General features: G+C 42.5%; 1 protein-coding gene across 2 annotated transcripts in view; it reads left to right on the top strand.

The window, feature by feature from the left end:
* TAAR1 (trace amine associated receptor 1) overlaps window positions 1-23834 on the top strand; it is a 29261-nt gene extending 5427 nt beyond the window's left edge. For both annotated transcript variants that reach the window (XM_090031456.1, XM_090031455.1), the window contains exon 2: window positions 20837-23834. In XM_090031456.1, coding sequence (XP_089887582.1) covers window positions 20914-21966 — 1053 coding nt within the window. In that variant the 5' untranslated portion in view covers window positions 20837-20913 and the 3' untranslated portion in view covers window positions 21967-23834. The remainder of the gene's footprint in view (window positions 1-20836) is intronic.
* Window positions 23835-26639: the final 2805 nt, after the last annotated feature.

Raw genomic sequence — 26639 nt, 5'->3', positions numbered from 1 at the left:
TCCTAAACTCATAGATTCATAGATTCATAGATGTTAGGGTTGGAAGGGACCTCAGTAGATCATCGAGTCTGACCTCCTGCATAGACAGGAAAGAGTGCTGGGTTCAGATGACCCCATCCAGATGCCTGTCCAGCCTCCTTTTGAAGACCCCAAGAGTAGGGGAGAGCACCACCTCCCTTGGGAGCCCATTCCAGATCTTGGCCACTCTAACTGCTCTCTGCTAGCTTGTGGCCATTATTTCTTGTGACCCCCAGGGGCGCCTTGGTGAGTAGAGCCTCACCGATTCCCTTCTGCGCCCCCGTGATGAATTTATAGGCAGCCACAAGGCTGCCTCTCAACCTTCTCTTGTGGAGGCTGAAGAGGTCCAGGTGCCTTAGTCTTTCCTTGTAGGGCTTGGCCTGTAAGCCCTTACCCATATGAGTGGCCCTTCTCTGGACCCTCTCCAGAGGACATCCCTCTTGAAGTGTTGCACCCAAAACTGCATGCAGTATTCCAACTGTGGTCTAACCAGCATCCAATAGAGGGGAAGTATCACCTTCTTGGTTCTGTTTGTCATGCATCTGCTGATGCATGATAAAATGTAGTTAGCTTTCTGATGACTTTGGCACACTGATGACTCATGTCATCTTGGAGTCCACTAGGACTCCAAGATCCCTTTCAGCTTCCGGGCTACCGAGCAGGTCATTTCCTAGGCAGTAGGTGTGCTGGACATTTTTCCTCCCTAGGTGCAGTACTTTGCATTCCTCCTTGTTAAATTGCATTCTAGTGTTTTCTGCCCATTTGTCCAACCTGTCTAGATCTGCCTGTAGTTGTTTCCTGTCCTCCGGTGTATCCACTTCTCCCCACAGTTTTGTATCATCCGCAAACTTGGACAGAGTACACTTCACTCCCTTGTCCAAGTCACTGATGAAGAAATTGAAGAGTATTGGTCCAAGGACCGAGCCCTGCAGGACCCCACTACCCACGCCCTTCCAGGTCAGTACCGACCCATCCACTACCACTCTCTGGGTATGACCCTCCAGCCAATTTGCCATCCACCAGACTGTGTAATCATCCAAGTCACAGCCTCTTAACTTGTTCACCAGTATGGGATGGGAAAGCGTATCGAAGGCCTTCCTTGTATGGACCTTCTTCATGAGGAGGTCCATACAGTAGGTTTTAAGACAGTAAAAATACTAATAAAATCTGCTTTCAGAGAAATTGTTCGTAGAAGAGGAACAACAATATATTGTTGTGTTGCAAGCCAGTATCTGGAGGGAATGTTCAGATTCAGAAACCTTCAGTGAATAAGAAGAGTATGAGAGTGTAACTACTGGCAATACTCCTCACAATTGATTGCTATTACTTAGGCAGCTGCCTTACAGGACCAATTAAGATGAGCTTTCCATCATCCTAAATCCATCCTCCTTGCCTTAGATTATGTTGGGACCCAGCAGAATGGTGGGCAGCAGAGGCAGTACAATCTCTAGCTGACTGCTGCCACTGAAGCAGATGATTCATGAAGAGATCTTCATGTCTTATCCTTTCAGTATTATATGCCAAGTGGGAGGTGGAAGAGGTCTGAAGAGGCAATTAGGATGTGTGTGCATCTACTTGAAGACCTGTCTCACAGCTATGACTTATTATCTGCAAAATGTACCTTTTTTGTAAAATATGTGAATCAAGATGGTAAGAAACCAAGTGGGAAGTCCACAGAAGTATTTAAACGCTTAAATGTAGAAGATGGTACTGTGAATCCAAGGTGGGTGGAAACCTGCCTCTCTCCCTCATATTTCCTACTGGTCAGGTTAGGTGGCCCCTCCTCAATTTGTTTTCTTCTATGAATCTCAGCCTTACAGGACTAACTCTCCTTGCATACTTGGAAGAGTATTTGGGTTTGTGCTATTCACTGGTCAGAAGGGTACTGAAAAAACAGGCATTTTAACATGATGCATTTCAATCCCTAAACCTCTTTGGATTTAGCTTTACAAGTATGAAAAAGATATTCAGTATTTATGTAGTTGACTAGGTGCATAAACATAAAAAAGTGCCCCAGTGGATCCATATTCATGGTGGGTGTTCTGCTACAAACAGTACTTTATTCAAGTAATCGAATAATAAAATACAATTAGTTCCCTTTATCCTAAGGACTTAATACATTACGTTGCATTTGGCAAAATCAGATTATGCTAGTAATGGCTATCACATGGCTACATTAGTAAGAGCATTGCCAGCAGATCGAGGGAACTGATTCTTCCCTCTATTCAGCTCTGGTGAGGTCACATCTGGAATAGTGTGTCCAGTTTTGGGCCTCCCATTACAGAAAGGATATGGACAACTGGAGAGAGTCCAGTGTAGGACAACAAAAATGGTTAGAGGGCTGAGGCATGTGACTTCTGAGGAGAGGCTGAAGGAACTGGGCTTATTTTGTCTGGAGAAGAGAAAACTAAGGGGGGATTTAATCACAGCCTTCATCTACCTGAAGTGGGGCTCCAAAGAGGATGGAGCTGGACTGTTCTCAGTGGTGGCAGATGACAGAACAAGGAGCAATGGTCTCAAGTTGCAGCAAAGGGACTTTAGGTTGGATATTAGGAAAAACTTTCTCATGGAGAGGCTAGTAAAGCACTAGGACAGGTTACTCAGAGAGGTGGTGGAATCTCCACCAGAGCTGGCTAGAGAAAGCCTTGGCTGGGATGGTATAGTTGTAGATTGTTCTGCTGTGAGCAGGCAGTTGGACTAGATGACCTCCTGAGGACCCTTCCAACCCTAATTTTCTATGATTCTATGATATGTCACTAATATTCAAACCAATGTTCTAGCGTCAACATTAGAAAAAAATCACGATTTTAAAGAAATACCGTGTCATTTCTGTTGGGGGAGGGGAAGGTAAGGAAACATTGCTTCTTACTAGTGCATGCTTTACCTTCCATAGTAGTGGTAGGTGTTTACATTAAACAGGTTTCTAGTAGCTTTATTTTGCAAATAGCAATTAACTGATTAGACTGTTGGATTAAAGCTGTTTGTTTAGGAGAGCAATCAGAGGTAGCTTGATAAATGTACATCATGTCACTCTTTGTACACAATGAGCCTTTTCAAAGAAATCTTTCAAGCTGTTGTGAGCTCCTCGTATTTATTTATTTTGTTACCTTTTTAGAAGCTTGCAGAAGGGGAACTACATATATGTTTTTGTTCTGCTCTTAGATAATCTTGCATTGCAGGTAATGTGGCCATAATGCTTAATTAAACAAGTAAACCTACTTCAAATGAATTCAATATCCCTATAAATCCTACCTTTTAAGCAAATATCAGTGTCAGAATCATACTCCGGTTCTGAAGTGGCTGACAAAATAAATGGTTCAAAAGATTATTAATGCTGGCGACTGTTTCCAAGCTATAATGGCTAAGGATTTTATTAATTAAGAAGCTAGGTCCTCAAGCAGTAGTCTAATGGGATTTTATAGGCCTCTTTAGTTGTGTGGTAGGGACCTCCTCACTTAAAAAATTGCTCTCTGACAGCTGTAATGATGGCCGAGAAAAGCTATGGTTGTTGGGTGAGGGAGACTTGGACTGTAAAAATGCTCCTAGAACAAGCAGACAGTGAACAAAGAGCAAGAGCAGATGTCCTTTATACGGGTAGAGAAAAAGGTAGGAAAGAAGCAAATAAAAAAGCTCAACCAAAAATCTGTTCCATGTTTTCATAGATCTGCTTAAACCAAAATGCCTTTCTGTATTCATGTAAGGAAAATGGTCTTACCTCTTTAAGTCTTCTAATATCTGCAAGCTTTAGTTAACGTATTGTGAGGTTGTCTCATGTGCTTTGGTTTGTTGGTGGTGGATCTCATGTGCCTAATTTCTGTTAAATATTTTTTAAAGGATTTGCTTTTTTATTTTCTTTTTAAAAGGACTCATTAAAATAAGAATTTTCACTATGGTATCATTTTCATGGTAGGTCAAAGTTTAGTACTTTTCAAAGTACAATAATGAGTTTATTAACTTGTTATAAAATGAAGAAAAGAAATGTACATGACCAAAATTATGTTTTCTGATTAACTTTTGAAAAAGTTTGATTACATTTTAAAAAAGTTTTAATGTAAATAAAGAAGTCAGACACATCTGACCCTTTTATATACCACTTTTGAAACATTAGTAATTTATAATAACTTTACTGATGCTAAAACAGTTGTAATTATTTCAATGTATACACTTAAAAAAGGCAAATTATTTATTTTTAAGATCTTATAGCTCGAGATCAGTTTATGAAAATCAGACTTGCTTCAGTTTTTATACTGTCTTCTTCCTATAATGGGTAAAGAAATAAAAAAAAAGAAGTATTAAACTAGGGAAAGAAGTATGTGGGAAAAAAAGCTAGAAACAAGGTATGAGAGGATATTTTTAATTAAAGAAAGAAAGAGGAAATATGTAGACTTCAAGAGAGAGGAAAGCAAAGAGGAAAGAAGCCAGCAGTATCCCAAACTCTAATACATACATTCAGATCCATACATTCAGATACTTCAGGAAAGAACCCCAGATTTCTGAATTTTTATCTTGGACTCTGCTATTACAGTACACAATTCTTTCCCAAGTGGTTAGGCTTACCACATCTATGCCTTAACTTCAACTCTTTGATATATTTAGAGTATTTACTTGTGTAAAACCAGTTAGCTTCTATTTAATAGCCATCAGGCTTAAAATCAAAGTTAGCTTTAATTGAATTGTATATGATCAGAACAAATAATTATGCAATTTAAGTCTGCACAGACCAAAGTACTCCAAGGCATATGGGTTTCATTAGTGCTTCCTAAATCCCAGTGTCACCATTTGTCTTTTTAGTCGCACTTACTTTAAAAATCAGATTACACCATAATTATAATTAGCCAAATCCCCCACCCCCAGATTTAAAAAGAGTCACGTAGGTTAAAATTCACTATTTTTCACAGTAATGTTATTTTCTTACAAATTAAAAGCAAATTTGTACCTTACAAGCATGTGAAAACTAGTTGATCTTACTCTTAAAATGCTCTTATAGAACAGAAACACTTACAAAGAAAATGGAAGTATAAATCACTGGAAAGTAATCTGCATCCTCAGATAAACAGCAGAGCTGAACCAATACCAGGAAAACATTTTTGTGACTATCTATTTGAATTATTCATTGTTTGTTCCTCTTTTGTTTCTGTTTTCTACAAATGTTTTGCTAATATTGACAGAAAAATTGATTTTTAAGTGAACGTGGCAGAATATTTATAGAAATGATTTATCAATAAGTACTTGAGTCTTTTTAGCAGAAAATTATTCTATGCATTACAGGGCACATCTACACGAGATGTTTTATTACACAGTAGAGCTTATTACTGCACAGAAAGTGTCCGCATCTATACATAATTGGCTCTAATCGCAAGTACGTTTGCTACCTGCAAATAAATGCAAGTAGCAAATTTATTTGAGTTTACTTACTGCACAGTAGCACGCATGTAGACACCTCACCAGGAGCATTTGCTCCCAGTCAGCTGGGCAGCAGGGTGTGGGAGATTGTTCTTTGCTCCCGGGAGCTGCTTTATGCTGGGATGGACTCCACCACTGGAGCTTGTGTGGGAACAATATCCCCCTCCTCAACAGCAGGGAGCTCCCATCCTCTGCTCTGTGATCATGGGACTGGGAGATCCCTATCTCCCACCCTGAGTCCCCTGTTCAGGTGGGGGATAAGGATTTCTCAGCTCGGGTCCTGTAATCGTGGCGCATGGACTGGGACCTTCCCACTGCCGGAGCAGGGGGACATTGTCCTCACCCAGGCTTCAGTGGAGAAGCCTACCCCAGCAGCAGGCAGTTCCCAGGGGCCAGAAGTGCAGGCAGTTCCCAGGGGCCAGAAACAGTGTCCCAGCCACAATGGGAAACAGCTTGAGTGTAAACTCCCAGATTATTTGCATGTGTAGACACATCCAGCATCATCTAAGGTGCAGATAGAAGTGACAATTCAGGGACTTGGCTACAAAGATGCAACCTCTCTTCCTGGATCAGCTTCAAATTGGAGCTCAGTCCTCCACTCTCCCAACCCAACAACTAATGTCTTTTGAATCAGGAGGATCAGTTTAACTCATGACACTTTCTATGCACCATAAGTTAGACTTGGGGGCTTCACTTCTGTCTGCACTTCTAATAGAAGCAATTGAACATGACCCTCACGTCCAATGAAAATAACTTTAATTTCAAAACTCAAATAATTGCAACTAATTGCTCACTGATAAATTAAAGATTAAGATTTATTCACAGACACTACTTAGTGAGGAATTTATGCTTCCACATGAGAAGAGACTAAATAGGCTAGGATTTTTCAGCTTAGAAAATATACGCACGATAGAGGTTTACAAAATAGTAAATGGTGCAGAGAAAGTAAATAGAGATTTATTATTTATGCTCACTCACAGTACTAGAACTAGGTGACATAAAATGAAGCTATTGGGTAGTAGGCTTAAAACTAACAAAGTTTCATACAGCAGGTAATTAACTTGTGGAACTCACCACTGCAAGTAGTTGTGGAGGCTGATTGCTCAATGAAGTTTGAAAGGGGATTAGACCAATTCTGGGAGGAAAGTTTTATCAGTAAGTATTGAATATGGTAGATATGCATGAAGCCTCTGAATCAGAACTTCCTCAGCCTCTGAATGATGGAAGCTACGATAGGAGACAAGCAGGAACCCCCCAGCATCTGTTCCCCGCCACCCTGAGAGGCAAAATACTGGGTTTGATGGACCTATCCAGTAAATGTCATTTCATATATTATTATATGATCTAAAATGGTAAAGAAATCTAAGACAATGGCAGCAAGTTAACTCATATTTCTTGATTAAAAATGAGGTGAAATTTTGTGAAGTGATTATTTCTTCTAAATTATTTAATCCAGGGGTGCTAAACTCCTGTCCTGCAGGCTAGATCTGGCATATGGAGCCATGTAATCTGTCCTATGGGGCTCCCAAAAGGTCCATAAAGTTGGTGGGGGAGGCAGTAGCAATTAACGCTGCTATCTCTCTTCTACAGTCAAATTTCCAAGCCTTGTGAGCTAGATAGCATGGTCTGCACACACAGGGGTGGGTGATGGGGTCCATACTCTGCATTCATTTAACTCAGCCACCTCCTAGTAATATAAATATTGGAGCTATTTTTAAGGACTAAACTGACATACTAATAATAAAAAATAAGTATTTTTTAAATATAAAGAATATAAAGATATGCCATAAAATTTAAATACTGCCTCTGGGGAAAAAAGAATCAAAGTGCATGTTTCACTTAGGGCTTGATCAAGTGAGGTGCAGAGTCTTTGGTTTTGCAAGAATGTTACATTTCACAGTATCATCAATGCATGGTCATCAATATTTTGGGGAGTTCCATATGCCTACTAAGCTGCAAATGCTAATGAGTAGTCACACTGACTTTGATGATAGCTTGCCCTCAATATTAGTCAGGTATTGAAATAAATCAAAATGAAAGTACCAGTTCATCTTAAATAATTATTGAATCTAGTCTTGTAACCTATCTAGTAACAAGGTATCCTCTAGGGTACCCTCTTAATAGATGAGTAAAGAAAAAATATTTATTGGCAAGTATGATATCACCTGTTGAAGAAAATGAAAGTTGAAAATCCCAGAACACTGTTGTCTATGAGACAAAACACTGCTGTCTATGAGACAAGGGAAAGGATGACCTGATATTACTAAATAGTTCACTGGATAGTTGAAATTACAGTTCATGCCATAAAATTATCCTATGGTAGTTAGTTATTTACAGGAAATTCCCTTTTCCTGCATTATTATTATTTCAATCACATAGATGATAAGAATCTATAAATAGCATTGTTCCCTAGCAAATACTCTAACAATTAGAGGATATGAAAGAATATTTTCTTCCTCTTCTTTCTGCATTAATTGATAGAAGTCAAGTCCTTGATGCAATCCAAGCCTGGAATTCAATCTTTGATGTAAGGAAAGATTTTTTTCTTCTTCTTCTCTAGAGAATATCACTTTGCTTTCAAACAGAAAGTAACACATCAGTGGCTGTGTCTACATGTGCTATTAATGTTCTGTAAGTTTACTGCACAATAAAATACTACTAATACACAGTATTAGCTAACTGCTTAGTAGACTAATTTAATGTACAGTAAGATACTGTGCAGTAAGTTTCTCCTGGTAGTGCATCTACACGTGCACCCATTGAGCATGTCCAGACAAGCATGGTCGTGTAGTATGTGGTGCCATAAACACGTTTTCAGCACCATATACCCACAGTCTGGTGTTCTCCATGCTGCAAGGATGTGCTGGCTGAGTGTGTGCTGAGCGGTTTTTTTTTTTTTTCTGTGTTTTTTTTTGACTCCTGGATATCCAGGGGTTAAAAAAAAAAAAAGAAAAGAAACTGCAGGAAAAAACCTCGGAGCAACATGCACTCAGTCAGCATGGACTGCTGAAAAGCGGAGCCAGGCTGGCCAGAGCTGCACTCCCCTGCCAGCCAGGCTCTGTGAAGCAGAATCACAGCAGCTGCAGCCCCAGAAGGCCCCCAGGACCCTAGGTAAGGCTACTAGGGCCAGCCCAGTGCTGGCTCCAGCCTTCCCTCCCCCACCCAGGGCAACTTGCCACACAATAAAGCATGCGTGGCATGGGTATTCCCCAGGGAGAAATAGCAGCGGTGCAAGGTTCACCACTGCTACTTGTTCCCAGGGAACCAAATGTCCATACTCATCTGGACATGCTTATTGGGAACAAATTTATTCCCAATGGGAGCAATTCAGAGCAGGGCTACTCCTGTCCCACTTTTGCACAGCTGTTTCCTGGGACTGGGAAAGTGTCCCCTCCCCTGCAGCTGTTTTCTAGCCCCCTTCCCCAATTGGCTTGTGAGTGAGCCCTTGGCTTGTGTTGGCCTGTCAGTGAGCCCTTGGCTGGGTGGGAAATCCTGCCCAGCCAGGGGCTGGCCAGGAGCTGGCCAGGAGGTGCCCATCAGTGGGGTAGCAGGCAGCAAGCCCCCAGCTGGGCAAGGAATCCCAGCTGGGCAGAGAATCTGCCCCTGGCTGGCTGTGACAGCTCCAGGTCAGCCTCCTGCTGGGCAGGGATTCCTGGCCCAACCAGGGGCTCTCTGGCAGCTGCCCCACCCACAGGGCAACTCCAGGTCAGGCCCCACCTGGGCAGGAATTCCTCACCCACCTGGGGACTTGCTGGCAGCTGCCACACAGATGGGACAGCTGCTGGTGAGCCCCCAGCTAAGTCGGGAAGCAGAGAGGTCCCCTATTTTGGCACTGCTCAGCTCCTGGCTCCTGTGGGAAGTGAGGAGCCATGCACTGCCAGAACAGGGGAGTGGGCACAAAGAGAATGCCAGAACCGGGTCCCCTGCTTGTGTAGCTTACCAGGAGCAAGTTTGCTTCCAATCAGCATCTACATGAGTATACTGCACAGTTAATCAAGTAGCTGTATTTACAGGTATTAGCTAACTGCTCAGTAGACTATTTTACTGCACAGTAAAGAGTCTCATGTAGACATGCCAAGTTTGAAACAAAGTGCTATATTCTAGAAAAGAAATTTAAAATGTGGCAAATGTTGTTTCTGAGATTTAGCTTCTGCTTGTAGGCTGTGAAGAATATGAAGAACGAATTATACATGAATAAGTATTTTTTTAATAAGTATTGCATGTAAATTTTAGAATTATATTTTGGTTTGTAATTCTTAAGCTTATAAACTTTCACTAAATCCTGAGAAAAGCACCTTTGCCCCTTAATGTTTAAAATAAAATATTTACACATTCTAATAGCATGATGAGCGAAAGAGAGATGTGCTTTAGTATATTAATTTATAGTATAAACTGCATCTAATTGCAATGTTCTGGGGTTTCAGAGGTTATTATTGTTAGCATAAAGGAGCATAGAGTATACATTAACTAAAACAATATTTATATAATAATTATGTATAAAAATGAACCACTAACATTGAAATAAATCAAAATTTGAGAGAAAAAATAGCTGTTTAAAGAAGTAGTGAATACTTTTAAAAAAAACAGGCTAAAGTTCACATCATTATTGATGCTAGACTTTTTCCCTGTATTTTATTTTTTGGGCAGAGCTGATGAGGAATTTTCCAACAAACTTGATTTTGTCAGAAAATGCAAGTTTGTTAAAGTAGAACTATTTTGTGCAGACATCTCAGTTTTACCCGACTTTTGTCCAAAGGGAGATAAATTTTTTTGTTTAAGCCCAGTAGCATGGTTGCATCCTGCTTTTAGACTGGACTGCACCATGGGAGCCTCTGCAGACTTTTTAAAGTCCCTAAAGCAGGTGAAAATCCTCCCTTCCTGTACAGAGGCATGCCCCCTACTCATCCCATACTCCCTTCTCCCATCTGCCTTTCCCCCACTATCCCAGAAGCACAGGGAAGCACCAGAGCTGTTCCTGCCTGCTGTTAGGGGGCTGGGCTCAGCTGGGAATGGGGACAATGGCCACAGGGACGAATGGGGGATTCCCCTTCCTTGTGTCTGTTCTAGAAACACTCTAGCTGCCCTGTTGCCACAGTCCCTGTCCCAGCTGAGCCCAGCCCCTGCTCAGTCTGCATGGCTCTGGAGCTTTCTCCACCCCTGAAGAGTGGGAGGAAGCACCAGCAGCAGGCAGGCTGTTCATGAGAAAGGTGGGGAAGAGGAAGGGAAGGGGCATGCCTCTGAGCAGGAAGGGAAAGGGATTTTTACCTGCTTTAAGGACTTAAAAAAGACCCCAGAGGTTTCCATGACATGGTCTGCCTGCATTAGTGAGTGGGGAGCAAAGGGTACAGCCACCCCTGCAGTGCAGGTTGCTGCTTCCACACCTGCCTTTAGGAAACCCTTGTTCTGCCCCTGTTTGAGCCTCACCTGCTATTTCTAGCAGCTAGCATTTCAGGCTCTTCAGGGACCTTGGTTTTCCAGGTCCCTGGCAGCCATACCATAGACTGTCTAGGAGCCTGGGACTCCTGGAGTTCCAAATTTACCACCTGGACACAAAGAGCTAAAAACCCAGCTCTAAACAGGGCTCAGCCTCCAGATCTCAACCTTCACAACAGGAAGCCTGGGAGTCCCATCTCCAATTAGACCTCAGCTCCTGGTTCTGCAGCATGGATCCCAGAGGTTCAGAAAAACCCCAGCCTAGGCCAGGGTACATAGAGTGCCCATTCCCCCTGATGTACAGTCTGGGAGCTCCAGCTTGTCTGGAAGGTCTTGTGGCTTCTGTGTTTCCTGCTGCAGAAGGAATCAACATCGTCTTTTATTTGAGAATTTTCCAGTGAACTCCTTTTCTTTAAAAGGTTCTCACCATTACAAAGGTCCCAAATGGAACGAGTGCTCACAGGACTTCTAGGCTCCATGTACCAGGGAAAAGCACTCTTCAGGCTGCCCTCATACCCTCATGCTCCAGGAGCAGTCTGGGATGTTTGGGGCATCAGGGGGCACCCCAGGACCTCTTTTACCATGGAGCAGGGTACATACAGTTCAATTTTTACAAAAGAAAACATTCTCAGAGATTCCTTTCCATTTAAGGAGTTTGGTTTTGTTGTGAACTTGATTGAAACAGAGTGAACAGTTTTTGGATGCTAAATAGAAATTCCAATTTTCTACTCTTTGATATTTTTCTGTATTTGTGCATGTGACAGTTTGCAAGGTGATCAGGTGCTGTGAGGTGTAAGATATCTCCTCCCACGCTGGATGTCCTAAATATATTTTGAAGTGGTTGAGACCATCAGTGTTTCTTTGTGGATTAAGGTACCAGCCATTTTTGGGCAGAGAGTGAGTGAGAATGATTTTGTAGTCCCAGCTTTCACCTGGGAGACCCAGGTTCCAATGTGTGCACCAAAGAAGGTTTAAAGCAGATGGTGCTAAAGCAGATGGTGCTAAAGGTTGTGGAGCTTCAGTAGACAGCACTGAGAAAGATCTCCTCCCCAGTCCCAAATACGCTATAGTTGTGCTGCTCAGCACTGTTAAGACGGAAGTGTTTCTGTGGTTTAGGCAACAAGTTTTGAGGATCTAAATGTTGGTAGCAGGTGCCTAAAGTGGCCCTAAAGTGGTCTAAGTCACACTTACGCTTCTTTGGAGATCAACCTTCCTGCCCCTGGTGATTTTCACTACCTCTATTCCCATTTCATAGTGCCACAGCTAGTATCAGAGGATATACTCCCACTGTAGTACCCTTGTTAAATGCAAGAAGAACAGCTTTATAAACAAGGGGGACTGCTGAAAGGGCAGTTTTATGAAGGGTCCCAACTCTGCTAATATTCAGGATACAGGATAATCTTATCTGTTCACCAGGCATTTGATAAAGCGTTTGTGAAAGAAATGTGAAAAAGTTTTGTCGTCTGTTACCAACACTTTTTTTTCTTTTCTTTTAAAAAAGTTTTGGAGTCTTTGTATAAGTACAACGTGATTCCTAAAAATTGTTATGTAAAGTTTTGTCTTCCCGTGCATCCCTGTTTTTGCTTCATACTTTTACAAGGGCTTTTGCCAAATGTGTTGATGGTATACTTGCTAGAATGAAAGCTATTAAAAGCCAGAAATGTTTCCAGAAAGGAAGACAAATATTATTTCATTTTATTAATAATTTGTTAGCTAGCTGCTTTTTAAAACCGTCTTAGTTGTTATGAAAAAGAATTCCTTTTGGTAACTGAAATACACCGCCTTCTTTTTAACGTACTTTGCTGTAATTGGTAGCTACATTATAATTTCCTCCAAAGCCCTTATGTCTGGCAGAAAAGAACATTAAAAGAAGCTTTGCTACACAAGTTGTCATCATGTAATTTATTTCTAGTACAAGCTCCATCTGTATAAACCATTCATGGACCTTCTGTTTTCTTAAGTAATAGAAGAGGCTCTGTGTAGGGCCCCTTTCTTTACTTAACTTCCATTTCTGAAGAGGTTAGGAGGATTGGGTGTCTTACACTGTTTGGGACACTAAGGAACAAATCAAAACCAAATCAAGTCCAAGAAACCTTCATGGCTGAGCGCAGATATCCAGGCTGGCCTGAGGGTAAAGAAAAAAGCATACTGGCGGTGGAAGTGGGGGGCAGGGACAAAGGAGGAGTACACCTCCCTGACCCGAGCTTGTAGGGGTTTGGTGAGGAAGGCTAAAGCAGCACTGGAGCTTAGATTAGCTTCTGGAATTAAGGATAACAAAAAGTGCTTTTTCAAGTATATAGGTAGCAAGAAGTCTTGGGGTAACTTTGGACCTCTACAAGGCAGGGCAGGGCAGGGCAGTTGGTGACGGACGTGCGAGAGAAGGCAGAATTCTTCAACAAGTTCTTTGCCTCCGTGTTCCTGTCTGCTGACAATGGGGTGCTCTCAGGTGACAACATAGAGAGGCCCAGGAAGGATATGAGTCCCCCAACTGTTAGTTCAGACCTAGTTAAGGATTACCTGGAGGGCTTAGATGTGTCCAAGTCTGCGGGCCTGGATGACCTTCATCCACGGGTGCTGAGGGAATTGGTTGGTGTCATAACAGAGCCATTGGCACGGCTGTTTGTGGACTCCTGGTGCTCGGGCCAAGTCCCTGAGGACTGGAAAAGGGCCAATGCGGTCCCTATTTTCAAGAAGGGGCGGAAGGAAGAGTCTGGCAACTACAGGCCAGTCAACCTCAGTTTTATCCTGGGGGAGGTCTTTGAAAAAATTATCAAGGACCACATTTGTGAGAGCCCTGCAGGGGAAGTGATGTTGAGGGGTAACCAGCATGGGTTCGTGCAAGGCCGATCCTGCCTGACTAACTTGGTCTCTTTCTTTGACCAGGTAACAAAGAGCTTAGATGGGAAGGAGGAAGCCGATGTCATCTTCTTGGACTTCCAGAAGGCCTTTGACACAGTGTCCCATCCCATTCTGGTGGGCAAGCTGAGGGACTGCGGCATTAACGAATGCACAGTCACATGGGTGGCAAACTGGCTCCAGGGGCACACCCAGAGGGTGGTGGTGGACGGGTCGATGTCGACCTGGGAGGGTGTGGGCAGCGGAGTCCCCCGGGGCTCGGTCCTTGGGCCGGTGCTGTTCAACATCTTCATTAGCAACCTGGACGAAGTTGTAGAGAGCACCCTGTTCAAGTTCACTGATGACACCAAGCTGTGAGGTAAAGTGAATACACCGGCAGGCAGGGACCGCATCCAGGCAGACCTGGATAGGTTAGAGAAGTGGGTGGATCTGAACAGGATGCGGTTCAACAAGGACAAGTGCAGGGTGCTGCACCTGGGGAGAGGGAACCAGCATTATGGTTATAGGTTAGGGGCTGACCCTTTCAGCAGCACAGAGGCAGAGAGGGATCTTGGAGTCATGATTGACTCCAGGATGAATATGAGTCGCCAATGCGACGAAGCAATAGACAGAGCCAACCGCACCCTGTCCTGCATCAACAGGGGCATCACTAACAGGTCCAGAGAGGTCTTGCTCTCCCTCTACGCGGCGCTGGTCAGGCCATAGCTGGAGTACGGTGTCCAGTTCTGAGCGCCGCACTTCAAGAAGGACATGGAGAACCTGGAGAGGGTCCAGAGGAGGCCACTCGTATGGTTGGGGGCCTCCGTGGCCAGGCCTATGAGGAGAGGCTGAGGGACCTGAATCTATTCAGTCTCCGCAAGAGGAGACTGAGGGGGATCTTGTGGCTGCCTACAACCTTATCAGGGGCCACCAGCAGGGACTCGGGGAAAGTCTGTTCACCAGGGCCCCCCTTGGAGTCACCAGGAACAATGGCCACAAGCTGAGGGAGGATAGGTTTAGGTTAGATATTAGGAAGAACTACTTCACTGTAAGAGTGGCCAGAGCCTGGAATAGGCTTCCCAGAGAGGTGGTGCTCTCACCTTCCCTGGAGATCTTCAAGAGGAGATTGGACAGGCACCTGGCTGGGGTCTTATGACCCCTGCCACTCCCAGTGCTCCTTCCTGTCCATGGCAGGGGGTTGGACTAGATGATCCGTCTAGGTCCCTTCCGATTCATTGATTCTATGAAAACCCTATAGGCCTGTGTATTGCAGGTTCTGACAGTAGCAGAACCCTCTTGGACACTGGAAAATCACAGTGTCCAAGATGCTCATTTAGAAAGGGTGGACCCATTTTCTCCCCAGTGCTTTACTGCTGGTACTTACTAACAGCAGTGTAACTAAAGTGAGGTGACTGAGGTAGCTGCCCCTGGCACTGAATTAGGATGGGGATGGAAAAATTTCATCTGTCACTGCAGCCACATGATCGCACTAGTAGTATAGCAGTAGTTGGAAGTTGCCACTGCCTCCATGCATCCTGCTGCCCCAGGCATCTGGTAGATTTGTTATGCCTCTGCTTACTAATGCAAAGGGTAGAAAGGCCTTAGCTATGGCTTTACCCTACATAGGTAATACAGTCTCTAAGCTGATAAGCAATTATAACTGTACCAGTAAGCATCAGCCTTTGCATTCTTGAATGTAACTAGCTAAGTGTTGTCTGGGTTATGCTGCTGGGTTTGCTAGGGACAGAAAGGACTCCTGAAAGAGAGAGTGTATGCTGGTATACACCTGGAGCTGCACTAAGGAGGCTACACTATAGCTATTTTGATCAGTAATGTATGTGAAAGGAGCATGATGTGATTCACTGTGGAGCTGCCCAGCACAGTCCCACGGTAGCAGAGACTTGCCTGACACATCTCATCCTTATAGGAGAGTGAGAAAAATCCTTAGATGACATTCTAAGCCCATTCACTCCAAATAGTCTCATAAAGCTAAAATACATATAGCTTTATCAAACTCTGTGAAGCTCAGCTGATTTCAGTCAGCTGAAGATCTGACTTCATATTTCTATGTCTACTGTCATGCTCTGAAGGTATTTATTAATGGCAAATATTTCTAAACAGATGTTAATGAAAACCAAATAATAGTATCCCTTTCTCTGACATTTTACATCAATTAATTTTATAAAGTACCACAGTGCATAAGGCATGCTATATATGCTCTGTGTGTTTGTGTGTGTGTTTGTGTGAAAGTAAAAATCACAAAACAGCATAGTCATGCTGATTTGTCAGCAATGAAGTACATTTCTCATATGAAAGTTCTGGTTTGGGTAATTATGTAAGCCAAGGTCTAAACTGCCTATACATCTGAATTCAGGATACTCATAGCACCATCTCCCAGGATGCTGAGGATACTTGAAAATTAAAGATTTTACTGAAGAGAAGCCGGCCTGCTGCAGTGGAAGTCATTTTCTTGCACAAGCAGTACAAGAGAATATGTCAGATACAGAAATAGAATAGAAAAAATGAGGCAGTATAGTTTATAGGAATACAGTAAGGTCACATAGTATTGTAATCAAACTCTTATCAATTTTTTGCCAATTCATCCCATTCTATGATTCCATAAATCAGTTAATAGAATTTCTATCACCTATAGTCTGTCCTGCAGTGATTTAGAAATATGATATACATATGCAGCTGTTATGTGACTTCTCAGTGTCTTGCTTAATTACAATAAATCACATTTGTCTCCCACTATTTCAAGAGAAGACATCTAAAGAAAACCAGAATAGCACATGGTTATTGCAACTAACCATTACTAAGCAAATTATCTGAAAATCCATACCAGCTTGTCATTTAGAACCTATTGGATTAATTAACTGGCAAGACATTATTGGTTTTGTGGAGAGAGATGAACTGTAGAGAACAATCACAAAGGAACAAGAGAAAACAAGAAGGAGGAAATACAGCACACTAAATAAATAGGCAAATAGTCAATTACAAAAGGAAACTTTGCTTATATAGATGCAACATATACAGGGAATTTTTAAAGCATTTTATATTCCTGTTAGCTCAGAAGAAAAAACAAATGGGTATGCTATTATAGTTGCGTGCAGAACCTAAAAAACAATAGAAACTCTTTTGAAGCAATATTTTATTTTTTTTTCCTAGAAGATTATTATAGGAATGGTTAGTTGAATTATTAGATTACTCTTCTTGAAGATATCCCTTTAAACAAATGCCCAAACTTTCCTCCGTAAAGACACTGGACTACAAATTAAAGAAAAGCTGAATCCCTTAGTAGTTACTGTTAGTGTTAACAGCAATCTTTGTGCATGACACTTGAGCAAGGCAAAACCACTGAAGTTCAGAGCCACAAAGGTACTTAGGTGCTTTAACTCTCATTATCCTAAGCACCTAAATGTCCATGATGACCTGGGCTGCAATTCATCATAGAACACCTTTTTTTAAAAAACAAGTTAACTCTAAATCTAAAATAAACTCTCTCTTCTATAAAGCTACTGTAAAATGCTACGTGGTTTCTTCAAGTGTCATTATGCCATGTTCTGTCTACATGATTTAAAGTGCTGTTTTCACTATATCAGATGAAAAACAAGTCTACAGAAACATGGAGTAATTCATACCAGTCACCGCTACTTTATTTTGACATTGTATCTGAATCAGGAAGAAATAACAAGATTTAAAAAGAAATAATTTAATTAAGTGAATTGAATTATTGACAGTTGACCTAGTTTAAGCAAGGCCATTTTAATAGCATTGTAGAGTCACAGAAAATGAAGGTTGGAAGGGACCTCAGGAGGTCAGCTCATTCAATCCCCTGCTCAAAAGACCATCCCATCCAACACTTTGTCTAGCCAACTCTTAAATACCACCATGGCTGGAGCTTCCATAACCATTCTGGGCAGCCTGTTCCAGTGCTTTACTATCCTCCTAGTAAGAAGGTTTTTTCTAATATCTAATCTAAACTTCCCTTGCTACAGCCTGAATTATATTTAAGGTATGCTTATATTGTTATACCCATAAAAACTTGCTTATATTGCTACACACATACAAACATGCAAATCAAATATACATTATTTGTAAAAATGTACAAATGTGCACACTTTGTGCTTGGTTCGGTGTCTAATTAGAAGTGGGTGCATTCACACAAGATGTTTACTGTGCAGTTGACTATGCATTAAATGTCTCAGTGTCTCCATGTGCACCCTTATTAGGGGGTAGGAAACTAATAACCTCCACAGCAGGGTAGTATGTGTAAATACAAGTATTTCCCTGCTGCAGAGGTTTTTTTTGTGAATAGAAGTGCATGTGTAAACACTGACCCAGCTGGCTAGGGCATAAGGGTACTTCACTGTCGTGCCTGCCTACCAGCTAGCCCTGCACTGAAGCACCCTTATGCCCCAGCCAGCTCCTCTGCAGCATATTGAGCCTGCTTGGACCAGCCTTGGGCTGGCATGCTGACCCCCTGGCCCCTGTGCCAGCCAGGGCTGCTCTGACTGGCTCCACATGCTGTGGACGAATTACTCCCAGGCACACATTCAAACAGTGCTCCCAGGAGCAAAAAAACCGTGGAGCAGAGTTTATTCATGTACATTAACTGCACGTGTAGATGCCCCATAACTGCAATGGTGGAACAGAAGACAAAATAAAGCTCCAGGTTCACTATACTGCATTTTGATTCTAATCTAGTTGACCCTGTATAAACTCTTTTGCTAGGCACATCAATGTAGTGTCTGAGCACCTTCCAGAACTACAGTGAACAGCATGACTGTCAGCTATCACATTGTTTGTTCTCTATTTCATTCCCCAGGGAAAAGTGGGTGCAGTGGAGTGCTTTGTTTTGGTAAAGATTGTTTTTTTTTTCTTTCTTCCTTTTTGGAGGGAGAGGCCACATATTGCTGGTGTTTTTGTTGTCTCTAAATAGAAGGAAATATTAAAGAAACAGAGTAGAAGGTATTGAGGTTTGGGATGTCCAAAGATGTTAAGGGAGTTCATTTCCTAGAATTAACCAAGAAAACTGTCTATTGCACAGATAAATCTTAGCTGTGCGGTATAGTTCCACTGGGCAAGAGGAATTACGCTACCAGCCAAAGTCTTTCTGTGGAAGATTTAAACAGTCTTTTGACTAGAATAACCCTAGGTTGCAGAATACATTGAAGATAATGACTTGATTTGACTGATTTTGTCTTGACTTGAAATTCCATAGAAAACAAGTGTGCAGTACAGAGGAGATAACCTGCATTGTTAAGGATACATGCTGTAGTGCTGTCTGCTAGTTGGAATTTCTTGTGCTGTACTATTGCACTGAAGTAGTTCAGTTAAGAAGTAAAAAGGGCATAAGTAACTGAAGCAAGTTCATCAGCTACTAGGATATGACAATCTCTTAGCCAAATGGAGATGATAGGAAATGGTTCTCTCATGTTCTCCTATGTCAGAGTCTAGCATCATTAAGGATACAAGGTGTATTCCTATTGTTAAGTACTGAAATGACCATTTGAGAATATATGTACCTTGAACCAGATGAGAACACACCATGTCTATAAACACTTCAAAAGGCTTTTCGCTGCTCACCAGCATTGACTGGATCTTTTTCATCCACAACTTAATTCTCTCCAGAAATATTATACTTTTCCATGTGTAGGCCTGATCCTTCAAACTGCTGCGTGTTAGATTCCTGAATTCACATGGAGCCTCACTGAAGTCCATGGGGTTCTACCTATGCAGAACTGGGTCATGTACCAATAATACATAGTTCTTACATAGTGTTTAATAGATTTTAACATGTTCCACAAAGAAGGTAAGGATCATTTTACAGATATGGAAATTAAAGTACACAGAGACCCACACATGGGAGACTGGTGCCTCCAAATCAGAGGAGCACCAGATTGCTGACAGGGAGGGCGGCCGGGGGTGGGGCACGGTTTCCACCAGCACTTTCATCAGCACTTCTGGTTTTGTGGTTGGTGCTTCCAGGGGGTGCGTGGCTGATCTCAGGGGGTGCACATGCACCTGCATGCACCCCCTATGTGTTGCCAGTGCCCACACACTTTCTAAGCCTGCCTATGATCTAAAAAAAACCAGAATAGCAAATGGTTATTGCCCACACATTTTCTAAGCCTGCCCACACTGGGGGAGCCTATACATGAGCATGGAGGCTGCTCCAATGTGTTGGAATTCCAGTGCATTAGAGCAGACTTTAATTAAAGCATCTCCCACCCCAACCCCACAGCCCATGTAAAAGTGCCCTGGGTGAGTTTACACGTACATTAAAGAGATTTTTCTACTGTGCATTAGCATATTAACATGGCTTTTTACACGCCACTTTAATGAGCAGTACTATAGGCTACTGCACATTGAAGGGCACATGTAGACACACCCACTGTTTCTAAGGCTGGATAATTCTAGATGGATCGCCTCCTGTTCTCATTCATGTTAACAGCCCATATTAATACCAAGAATCCTGGAAAACATTGTCATCATTGCAGCCAAAAAAAATTAAGATAGGTAGAGAGAACAGAGCTACGGACATAAAAAGAAAGTGAAATAAGTAATGTTTTCACATTGCAGATTCTAGGGTATTTATCAACAGTTCTGAATCTTGTTGAAGCCTCTTCTTGTTCTCCAGCTGTTGCCAGCTGCATGGTTGTGCAATCCAGTTAGAATTCCAGGCCTTTGATTTATGTCTCAGGGAAACAACGGTCAAGTGGGCTGAAGAATCTAAAGTAAATGATTTTAAAGAGGAGTGTGATTGCTGTAAGACACTGACTTTATTTTAGAAATATAAGAAAAGATACAATTCAGAAAAGATCTGTTTAAAGGATGAAAACTGGTGAACACATGCCTCTTTACTACTGTAAACAACGATCTATATACAATAAAACACCTTCCCTCATGCAGCTTGTGACGCTACTGCTTTAATAAAGAGATAAGGATAAGCAAGGACTTTTATGATGTTGAAATAGGTAGGACATGATATAAGCAAAGAAGGTTCTTAGTTCAAGAGTCTAATTATAAAAGTATATTTCTATTTAATCCTTTCCAACGGTTTAAGGAACTAAGAATAATTAATTTCATAAATGTTCCAATAGATGATTTTCTCTTTATTTTTTCCTTTCTTTTCTCTCTGTAGTTACCCTGGCTGGATGCACAGCAGAGGAAAGCATAAACAACTCTAAATGTATTTCAGCTTTAGGACAGAAGGCGTCCATGCAATATCCTGTGTACTTAAGTGGGTCTGAGCTCTCAGGAAGGATGCAGTTTTGCTGTGAATCTGTAAATGGCTCTTGCATAAAGAGCAGCTGGTCAAACAGCATTCGCATTTCCATGTATATCCTCATGGTGTGCATCATTCTTGCCACTGTAGCTGGAAACCTGACTGTTATCATCTCAATATCACACTTTAAGCAGCTCCATACACCTACAAATTTCCTGATCCTTTCCATGGCCGCTGTTGATTTCTTGTTGGGATGTTTCATCATGCCTTACAGCATGGTGCGCTCTGTTGAACACTGCTGGTACTTCGGAGAACTCTTCTGCAAAATCCATACTAGCACTGATATCATGCTGAGTACAGCCTCCATTTTCCATCTCTCCTTCATTTCTGTTGATCGCTACTATGCTGTGTGTGACCCACTGAGATACAAATCGAAGATAAATACTTTCATCATACTGGTCATGATCTTCATTAGTTGGACCATCCCTGCTATTTTTGCCTTTGTCATGATCTTTCTGGAACTAAACGTAAGAGGAGCTGAAGAGATTTTTTATAATCACATCCATTGCGTAGGAGGCTGCTTTGTCTTTTTTAGTGAAACATCAGGTGTGATAGCTTCCATGTTTTCCTTCTACATCCCTGGATTTGTTATGTTATGTGTCTATGGGAAAATATATGCCATAGCAAAGAGGCAGGCAAGATCCATCAAAGATGCAAGTAGCCAAACTCAGATCCGACTTGAAATGAAGCACCACATTTCACGAAGCAGAGAAAGAAAAGCTGCAAAGACCTTAGGCATAGTGATGGGAGTTTTTCTTTTATGTTGGACTCCATTTTTTTTCTGTACTGCCACCGATCCCTTTATGAATTATGTCACACCTCCTGTTCTCATAGATGCATTAGTTTGGTTTGGTTACTTGAATTCTACATTTAACCCAATAGTTTATGCCTTTTTTTACACGTGGTTTCGCAGGGCACTAAAAATGATTCTACTGGGTAAAATTTTTCAACAGGACTCTTCCAGAACTCAATTATTTTTAGAGTAATGCACTTAGAACTGTTGGACCATTCTCTTATGTTTGGAGATTTTATTTATGAAAGCAAGAGCTAACGGTGAAGGAGTTGACAGATGCTTGCTTACTCACTTGTCAAATCTGTTCAGGCAGCTAACCATAGTACCTTAAACCTTTCTCCCAGTACTGCCTGGAGCCTGCGCCAAAGGAACCTTGGTTCTTTTGTTATATTCATGAAAGACTGGTTTAATATTTACAGTGTGCTGAGCTTTATACTATACACTTTAGACAAAGTTTGCAATGTAAAAGAACCTTATATCAGTGTATGTGGAAGTATATCATTCTGAGGCAAGAAACAGTGGAACAAGAGAAACAAATAAATAAAATATTTATTTGTTTAACTGATACAAATACATTTTAATATCTGTATGAATCTTCTGCCCTCTAAGGAATGTGCAAAATGGGTTTCCTGTTGGATCTACAAATGGATTTGAAGTGATAACCCAAAGCAGAAGTTGTCAACTAGGGGTATGTACATCCCCAGGGGTACTTGAGAAGGCCCTAGCGGGTACATGCAGGTGGGCAGGGATGGAGCACTACCACACATCATCCTATGCTACCATGCAGTTGCCGCCTGCCTGGCCAGACACAGGAGACAGGGAAAGCTTGCACATGGTAGCTGCTGCTGCTCCGCATTCGGCCGTGCACCATCCCCTGCCCCCCACACCATGCTCCACATTTGGCCACCAGGGTACATTGCTCTGTGTCCAGCTGCCAGGGTTACACTGATCCAAAAAGGTTGAAAACCCCTGACCTAAAGAATGAGGGGGTCTGTTTTAAAGTAATTCCTCTTTCAATGCTTATTTACATTTAATAAGGTTAGCATTTAAGATTGCATGTCAAAAAGTATCAAAACAGTAAGTGACCCTTTCATGCAACAAATTCAGAAGGAACATCAAACAGCAAGGGACGAGCACTAAAAATGTTTCTGGGAGATTTGTTCAGTGTGAAGCCTCTCCCTCTCCCCTTCTGCTTGTACCTGCCAAAGACTGGGTGATCCCAGTACGGGGGAAGTGTGGGAAGCAGCTGCTGCTCCAGTCCCCAGTTCCTGAGGGGACAGGAGCAGTGGGACCAACGCTCCCCACCCACCCCTCACTCCAGAGACCCCAGCTTGAGGAGAGGATGGGAAGCAAAGAACAGTTGCTCCTCTGCTTGGTTTCTGGTCTCAGGAAGGCATGGGGAGCATTTTTCCACTGCTTGATTTTTTCCAAACCTTGGGAAGACAGAGGAAGCATTTCACTACCACTGAACACCTGTTGGTCCCTGAAGGACTGAAGCAGCAGGAAAGTGTACAGATATTCATCCTGCTAAGAGAAGCTCTCCCAGGAGTGACATCTACTGGACTGAAGATGGGTTATTTTTCTCCTGGAACCACCATGTTTGTTCTGGGAAAAAATCTGTGAATGACTTTATGCTTATGGTTTATAACAGGAGAGCTATGATTCTCCTGGTAGAAACTAATGCCTGTATGTGGCATAAAACATTTGTCAATCAAAATATTTTGTTAGCTTTTACAGTATGACATTGTTATGTTAAAATTAATGTTCTATCAAACTGTAATAGAATAATACCTTTGGTTTGATCCTGCAAATAATATCATCAGTTGTACTTGCTACTAGGGGAAGTAATGGAGAGGTGCCCACAGTGAACTATATGTTGTAGGAAGAGCTCTGCTAGGTATAAATGTATAAAGGATTGGATCCTGCTTCCTTTTGGATGGTAAAAATGCATGTGTCATTTGTCAGATCTTGTCTGTTTTTGTACAATAATTAGCAAAAAGAGAATAAAAATTAGCTGTTAAGTGTTTCACTGGGAAATGAAAATAATGCTACATTTCAATAAACCAAAATACTGATATCCTCTGTTGCCTCTTTTAATATATTGTTGTTTCATTGCCATTTTGTAAATCTGTATTCTCCCGAGCTAACTAAAAATGAACCATGGCTGATATATACATTATAGTTGACCAAATATGCTATTGATGTTTTTAATCACCAACGATGCTTATGCTTCATACTAGGAAGTAACAATCAGATAACACTCTGGTAAATTAACTGATAATTAAAGAATTAAGAATCTTTTCCTTTTCCTTCTTTGTTCCTTCTCTGTCATTCCCTTCTTCTGCTCCCCCATATAGTATGTACTTAATGCAGGAAGGGAAGGGTCTCATGTCACCATATTCTCTTGAATGATCATACAGCAAGCACCATGATATGACCTGTGGGAGACATCCAGAAAAATTGTAAGGCATCAGTGGAGCTTTTTACAAAACATAAAATCTCTGGAGGCAGTTAACAGCAGAGCATTTTCTACTGCCAATTACCCAGTACCAAAGTTTCTTTCATATCATGTTCTCCAGAATGGACCATAAAGTCACCATTACCTGGTTATCCTGTGAATTCTTCTTTGAGACCAACACGAAGCCTTGAGAATACTGCCAACCAAGAGACTGGTTAGATAGCAAGGTAATTTTTATTAATATATTAGTACAGATTATGGTTGGTTTAAATATTATGACTGAGTAGAAGTCATCTTTCTGAGTTCATAACTAGCATCTGTAAACCCATTTTACTACTTGACTAAGACTTCTTCATTCCTTCTTATAGTTAATATCTGCACATAGACTGTTGTCTTTTACCCAATGGTTTACCAAAGAGACACTGTGCTCACTGTGCCTGACAGTTGTAGTGCTTTGAGTTCAGTTGTACTGGTTCTAGTGGTGTAGCAGAACCAGGCCCCAGGGGCAGCAGCTCCTCTGGGTACCATCCCTTTTTACCTCACCTGCCATGCTTTGATGGAACTTTAAAGATGTTTAGGGAGGCTGCTCCAGGATCCCAGAGTGAGCTGTGGTTCATGTTAGCTATCTGGTACTTCCCATACTAAGCTGGCCTCAGTCTAGCCCCTCAACTACTAAATTATGGCCCTCCAGTGCCTCAGGGTACCAGTTGCTTTATGGGTTATATTTATTTGCCTCTGTCCTCCCCTGTAGTCATGTTCATGAAGTTGTTACTTCATATTCATTCAGAGGCGGCATCCTGGTTCAAACACAGATTGGTCCCCTGGCCTCAAACCTTTGGCTGGGCCTAAGCCTTCCCAGCCTTGGCCATTTTATTCTGGCTGCATTCCTCAGCCCAGGTTCACTGCTGCCAACCCTGAGACCCAGCCCCGTCTCTCACTCATGTGGTCTGGGCTGCTGATCCTGTCTTGTGCTCCAGACCCCTGGCCCTGTCTTGCACTCTTGTGCACCAGACCAGCCCTCAGCCCTTTGGGTCCCTGACCCCAGGCTGAGAGGCTTTCATTCCCTGTGGTCTTGACCCTCCAAATCTTGGCCTAACTCACTAATGCCTAACTCACTAATCCCTAACTCACTAAGCTAAGGGCCAGTGCTTACTAAGTTAAGCCAAAGGTCCCTGATCCTAGGCTAGGCTACTGTGAAAAAGTACCTATCAGGCACCCCTATGTGGCCTCCACATCTACCTGTAGCCCCAACCCAATCCTCTGGTATCAAAGCTAAATGAAACATAAACACAGGCAAATTGTTATACAAATTAAATTTTTCCCCACTCTGGGTTAACGTCCCTCCCACAAGTCATACTTCTCTTGTGGGAGGGACCTCATACTTCTCTTTCATCCCAGGTCTCTTGGGAGGCTTGGGTGTCTGCCCATCTGTCTCCTGCAGCCCTTCTCTCTCAGGAGCTCTTCCCCCTGCAGCATGCAAAGCCAGACTGCTCCCTTTGCTCCAGGCTTATGCTCCCAAACCCTGCCCTTTCCAAACACACGACTCAGCCATGCACAGGTTTAATTTTCTGTCAAATGACCAGCCTGTCCTCCCCTACTGCAGTCTAACCCAGCTGCTTGCAGCATTTACCTTCAGGCTACCTGGCCATCTGTCTCACACAGCAAGATTATTGCAGTGCCACTTGCTTTTGCTCAGCTGTCTGACCATACTGCGGGATTGGCCTGCTGTATTTAAAGTAACTAGAGCCTTTGGTTAGTAAAAAAAGTTAACTTTATCCTGGCCTAGTGATGTTAACTGGGACCAACACTTCACCCTAGTCCAGGGACCCTTGCAGGCCTCAACTTCAGCTTTAACACCAGGAATTCTGCCAGGCCCAACCCTAACCAAACACTGGGAGCCTGGCTAGGCTAACCCTAAGCATAGCTCGAGAAGCCCTACTGGGCTAAATCCTTAACACACTAAGGGGAGTCCTTCCAGGTTTGACCCTAATTCTACCTAGTCCCACTCAGTAGGTCTGCCTTTACTATAGTTGAGGTTATAGTGGGTAGGGGCTTCTGGACTAGGGTTAGGGTAGTTTGGCAGTGCTCCTGAAGAGAGGGACACCCAGAAGCACTTGGAGGGAAAAGGGCCACTGAGCTAACATCAAGGTTTGGCCTGTTAGGGAGTTTCATTCCAGGGTGAGTGTTCTAAGGTCAGCCCCGCAGAACTCCCTGGGTTAGGGTTAATATTAGACCCAAAATGGCTCCTTTGGCTCCCAGTCAAATTGAAGTTGCCAGGCTAGGGATTGAGTAGGTACTGGTAAATTCCCCTGAGGTAGGTTAGGGTTTAACTCGGTAGGATCTCCTCCCACCCCACAAGTTATGGTTGGGGTAGTTTCAAGGTAGGGTTACAGTTGGGACAGCAACAG

The sequence above is a fragment of the Crocodylus siamensis genome, chromosome 1 (assembly GCF_052110815.1).
Source record: "Crocodylus siamensis isolate JL-2025a chromosome 1, ASM5211081v1, whole genome shotgun sequence".
Lineage (NCBI taxonomy): Eukaryota > Metazoa > Chordata > Crocodylia > Crocodylidae > Crocodylus > Crocodylus siamensis.
The sequence above is the reverse complement of the archived record's forward strand: the minus strand, read 5'-3'. Positions and strand labels throughout refer to the sequence as shown.